The sequence below is a fragment of the Pleuronectes platessa genome, chromosome 6, assembly GCF_947347685.1.
Source record: "Pleuronectes platessa chromosome 6, fPlePla1.1, whole genome shotgun sequence".
NCBI classification, from domain to species: Eukaryota; Metazoa; Chordata; class Actinopteri; order Pleuronectiformes; family Pleuronectidae; genus Pleuronectes; species Pleuronectes platessa.
Genome location: NC_070631.1, coordinates 22110544 through 22116543, shown reverse-complemented (window position 1 = coordinate 22116543; position 6000 = coordinate 22110544). Strand labels below are relative to the sequence as shown.

The 6000-nt window shown below is 39.0% G+C and overlaps 1 protein-coding gene across 1 annotated transcript in view; it reads left to right on the top strand.

Annotated features, from left to right (window-relative positions):
- Positions 1–249: 249 nt before the first annotated feature.
- Positions 250–6000, top strand: part of ctnnbl1 (catenin, beta like 1) — a 49638-nt gene continuing 43887 nt past the window's right edge. The window contains exons 1-5 of the mRNA XM_053425183.1: positions 250–403; positions 1378–1605; positions 3900–4006; positions 4283–4424; positions 4870–4965. Coding sequence (XP_053281158.1) covers positions 374–403; positions 1378–1605; positions 3900–4006; positions 4283–4424; positions 4870–4965 — 603 coding nt within the window. The 5' untranslated portion in view covers positions 250–373. The remainder of the gene's footprint in view (positions 404–1377; positions 1606–3899; positions 4007–4282; positions 4425–4869; positions 4966–6000) is intronic.

Genomic DNA, 6000 nt, shown 5'->3' with positions numbered 1-6000 from the left:
GGCAAAACAGTGAACGGGGCACAGGAGAGGAGAAAAATGTGGAAATACAGAGTTCTGTTTATTTTAACTAACATTTCTGGTTAAATCAATCAGACCACATTAAGTACACGTGAGCTTTTTATACAGATATGGTTAATTTTATTGACATCAAAGACATCAAACCTTATCACATTTTTAAACCTTGAGGGTTTTGTATCACCAGTGATTCTTCTTTACGACAGCGTGTCGCGACGATAACAAACAGTCCCAGTTTGCGGCAGACATGTGTACCAAGGAAGCTTGTTATTAGCCGCACTGCTGCCTGCTAGCTCCTGTTCTGTTTCCTAACACCCGGACTAAACGGTCACCCGGTTGAGTTTTGCAACCGTGACAAATGGATGTCGGAGAGCTCCTCAACTACCAGGTAGAGCTTTCATTCTGCGTGTCAGTGTCAGAACTCAGCTAAAATTAGCTCATCTTATGCATTCGATGTCATGCTGAAGCTCTGCTAGCACTTACCTCTGAACGTTAGCAAAGCGTTAGCATTGTTCCGCTGTGCTTTGTTGTGTCAGTTTACGTTTGTTAGTTGACCACCAAAGAATAACACGACGTTTTCCTTGTGTAGAGCCTGAGAATTGAACAACTTGAGTCCAGTTGTTATTTATATTAAACAACGTACGTAGTTAGCGGGCTAGCTACACAGGTAGCTCTGTGGCTGCAGAGAGAGCCTGCGATACTTAAGACTGTAACTAAGTTGTGTTGCCTCAACTAGTTTAACACACTAAAGGATTGAGACAAATACTAATGCGTCTTTGAGGGGCAGTGCTTTGTCTGTCAGTTACGTATCTTATGTTGTGTGCCAAATTCCATTCAATATTATTGTAATTGATACATTAAGATAATTGTAGATATACACTCATCATATCATAAGAGGAAACGTGTTCATTGAATAGGCACAGGACTGATCTTAATAATCGCCTCTTTACATGTTTTGTACAGCTACTCTGCTGATATTTTATAGGTGCAATTTGAAACTATGTTAAAAGAAAGAAGCAGATCGAAACTAAACGTAAAATGTGCAGTGTTCTCAGATTTTTAGTTTCTCTAGTAGTTTTTGCCAATTTTGTGTAGTTGGGCACATATTTTTCGATTTGACACTTTCATGTGTTCTCTTGCCTACCTCATTTTAACCATCTGCTGCTGTAACATGTGAATTTACTATGTTTATCTTATCTTATCGCATACAATTGTTTATCTTTGTGATTTCATAATCATTTAATAGTTATCTCATTCGGTCAATTTGTATGTTTCAAGCTTTAGGAAGAGTAAAGCTCTTCTCTGAATAGACCAAATTCCTGTTCACACAATTCAATTTCACCATTCCCTTGTATCCTACAGCCTGATAGAGGAGCAAAGCGTCTCAGGCAGGAAGATGGAGGAGCAGCAGGAGGAGATGACTCCCGAGGAGGGAAACAGCAGAAAGGACAGAGTGTCAGGGATTCTGCCAGATACCGAGAAGTCACAACAGGAGGTGGGATTGAAGCAGGGATGGACGCTAATGAGCTGACTGGGGACAGGAAGAAGATCCTGGAGAAACTGATGGACCGGGATGAAGATGAACCTGAGGTGGGCAAGAATATTATTATAGCGTTATTTTAGAATTGTCACTTTTCTCTGCAAAGCATGTTTCTTCTAAAATAATCTACTTCCCTTTTTTTTTGTAAAATGTGTTTGTCACTGTCAACTCAAAAAGTTAACAAATATTTGTTTTCACATATTATGCCTAAGATATAGCTGTCACTCACAGTTATACTATACTGTAAGTAAGTTGTTCACCCAAGATGGAACAAAGAAAATATCACTGTCTTAACTGTGAATCTGCTGGATAGGCACTTGAAGCAGAACCGTGGGGCGACACATTTGATTGGAAATACCATTTGGAGACAAAATAACTGTGATTGATTCTAAAGCTGTCGGAGATTGTTTAGAGTGAAGACAACATAAATATGAAAAAAAGACTGAGCTCTCCTTTTCTGCCATTCATCTATCAAAGCCATCTCCTCTTAAAACCATCTCTACTACGCCTGCTCTCCATCAGTCATTTAAACAATGTAAAAACAGTGACCGAATGCTTTTAAATTCCGTTATGAAACAAGAACAGCATTCCTGCCATGTCTCTTCTCAGTTAGTGACTGAAAGTGTAACACTGATTCTATGGGGAATATAATAAATCTACTGTATGATTCTATTATGTATGATGCAGGCATCTGGTTTTGTGGTGGTGGTATCAACTGGAGAAATGTTATGAAGAACTATAACTCAGGACCAGGGGTTCCTATAAATACTTTACCCTAAGCAGAAGTCCAGTTTAAGCCTCTGCCCGGTTGATTGAAATCATAAGCTTCACTTACATACAGCCCCCCCAGATGATGTCAGGAGATTATATAGTATATTGCTATTATATAGTGCTGAAAGCAGTTGGGGTGAATATGATAAGGGGGTTGTTTGGTGTGTGCATTACACACCGATGCGTTCACCCTAAAACAGCAAATGCAGGACAAAACCGAGTTTACACAGTATTTGTAATATTGAATTAATGTTTTGAACTTTTCTAATGCTCTAATACTTCTTAGGATCCACATACAGAAATTCCACCAACAATTGGTAAGCCATTTAATGGCTAAGGTTAAGGGGTGACAATTAGGGTTAGCAAAACAGTTTAATTAATATATCTCAACTAACCTGTTGGACAATTTCAGATACTATGTAAACTTGGTGTAGGAGAATTTTAAAAATAAACTCGCCATTTAATAGACAGTGTTCTCCCTAGGTTCACAGCTTTTGGGGGGGGACGGATGGATGCTCTCTGTCCGCTGGGGGGAATTGGCTCACCTGTGTTTGCGCGCACATGTCAGTATGTGTGTGCAAGCACGTGTCTGTGTGTTCGTGTGCGCATCGGGATGGAGCTCCGCCCTGCGCGATACAGAGAGCAGAGGAGAAATCTAAACACGCGACCATGTAGAGACAGAAATGACAAGCGGCCGTATAAATAAGATAAATAACATAAATAACATAAGGTCATTTAGTTTGTTTAATAAAAGAGCAAGCTATATACCTGTTTTATAGAAAAGGTAACGTTAAATGACTTGTGTTGAGATCTGGCGCTATATCAAAAAAAAAATATAGCGCCAGAATCCGTTGGGGGGGGCAGGGCGCCCCCCTAATATAATGTAAGGGGAAACACTGATGGATATGAGCTACACAAATTGTGTGCAGAAAAAGATTTCTGAACCATCCTAAGTTCAAATTGTGGATAGATTGTTTAGGTCAGAGTCATAAGTTTGTCTTTTGTGTTCACTTGACCTGAGTGGCTTTTGAGTCCAGACATTAAAAACAACATTCAGACCTGACCTTTGCAAAGGCAGTGGATTCAGAAAAAAACAATGAAATGAAGAAACATCTGGAGCAGGAAAGTTTCTTTGCGATTATTCTTGGTCAATACCTTTGTGTCCATGTTATATAGTGCATTAGTAAATTGGGCATCTATTATCCTGTTCTTATTATCCCTCACTGTGGCCTTTTAAAATATTCACTATGTCAAGAGCTACTCAGAGAAAAGTGCTGCTCTGTTCCATAATGTCAGGCAATTGTAATTTTCCAACCTATCATTAACTGTCGGACACTTCACAAGCTTTTAAGACATCATGAGTTCCAGAGTGTTCACTTTCCAGTGAAATGCACTCAGGTTTCCCTGATTGTAGAAAACTTGTGGGTACTCTGCTCTCTCACATAATTACTGTGATTCTGTATGGGTTCAAATAAGTCCATCATCGTGACCAATAAAAGCCGTTTTTCTTTCTTTCTTACTGTCCCTCTTTATCTTTCCCTTCCCTCTTTCCCATTATGTGCTTATCAAACAGGCAGAGCTGGTGGATGAGAGTTCGGTGAAGAAAATGATCCTGACCTTTGAGAAAAGATCATACAAAAATCAGGAACTGAGGATTAAGTTTCCAGACAATCCAGAGAAGTAAGTCCATTAAATGGCCACGTCCAATCACCATGTAAATGACAAACTGCATAAGATAAAGCTAATTTTATGTGTTTATATATTTATTTAGTTATTTCCCCCCAAATGATTAAACACAATTTCAGTCTGTGCCATACTGTTCCCAAACAGAAAATGTCTCTTTCTGTTATAGCATAATACCTGTAAAAGTCATAACCATTCCTGTGCTGCACTTTGACATTAATTGCTACACAATAATGGCTAACATGCAAACCAAAATGTTTTTTTTTAAACCAGGTTCATGGAAACTGAGCTGGATCTAAACGACATTATACAGGAAATGCACGTTATCGCCACGATGCCAGATCTCTACCACCTGCTGGTCGAGCTTAATTCCGTCCACTCGCTGCTGGGCCTCCTCAGTCACGAAAACACTGATATCCTTTCAGCAATGGACAGATCCAGGCAGTCTGTCAAATTTTGATCCATCTGTTCTGTCTATAGAAAATAATTCTGCAGATATTATCTCCTATATTTTTTTTCTTTGGTCAGCAAATGTTGTGAAAGGAACTAATCTGACAATGAAATGATCCTAGTAGCAATTACTATGTCTTCAGCCTCATATTTGTTGTATCTCTTTGCCATTGTTCAAACACATCAGTTGGACCCAAAATTGGAATTTCCAATTTTCCATGTTCCTTTATTAACATACTTCAATTTGAACAATGTACTGTAGCTAAAACTATAAGCATCAACAGTCACTACACAAAAAGTATTGACGATTTTCAGTGATCATCCCGGGCACAGGCTGGGCAACACTAACTTGATATCCCGTTCCCAGCAACTAAGCAGCACCAGCTTATTGTCCTTAGCCTGATCCACATGTTGCCATAGCTGTGGTGGACCTGCTGCAGGAGCTGACGGACATCGACACGCTCCAAGAGAGCGAGGAGGGGGCTGAGGTGCTCATAGATGCTCTGGTGAGTTCTTTGGTGATATTGATGAAGCAGCACTTTGTGGAGTCAATACTTAAGTTTCTGGGCTCTGACATCTAAACCAGGCAGAGATGATTTATCACCTTGTCTTTCTTAATGAATCAAAAGCGAGGCCCTGTCTGCCCTCGTTGACTGAAAAACACGTAGCCATTTTGAGTTATAATGTTTCGGACTACAAGCCGTCGTAACGATGCTGCTTCAGTCCAGTCTCTGTATATTAACTGATAGAATATAGCATTTTTCTGCTAGAGAAGCAGATTATTATCCTTGTTAATGGGGATGTTTTCACCCGTCCTTTTATTTGTTTGTGAGTAAGCATGATTACACAGAAACTACTGAATTAACACCAAACTTGTTTGAAGGATGTAGTGTCCGTTAAGAAAAAAACATTTTACATTTTCGTTAGGATCTGGATCAGAGGAGAGTTCCTTAATTTTCTTTCTTTAACAATGTGTAATAGGGTGTTTTTAAACTTTGGTGGATTTCTCAGAAAATAATTCATGGATCTTGTAGAAAAGATAAGCATGTTTAGGGAGCTGATATTATGTGTGCCATTTGGTGCAGATCTAAATAGAAATTCAGATCCAGTGAATCAAATCTAGGGCCTTGGTGTTTGAAACCCTTTATTGGGCGCCATTCTAAATAAATGTAGAATATGTTACAAAACAATTTTGAATGTAACATGATACAATACATTTTACGGATGTTGTTGAATCATATAGTCTATTCACCTTTAAAACATTGTGGCCAAAATGGGGCACAAGATGCACACTATTGAACTCAGTCTCAGTTTATTGATTATTAATTCATCCTGTTAACTTTCTTTTTGCGACTGTCGGATGTTCTTGTAATTACATTAATTTGAGATCCGTTTTATTAAGTGTCAAGAACTCAGTCAAGGAGAAAAAGGCAATATCTTAACATTTAATGTCATCTTCACAATTACAGAACCTCCTTGCAGACTCTACCCTTTTCTGTCCATCCGCAGCTGTGTCTGTTGGCATCAGTTTTAAGTTTCAG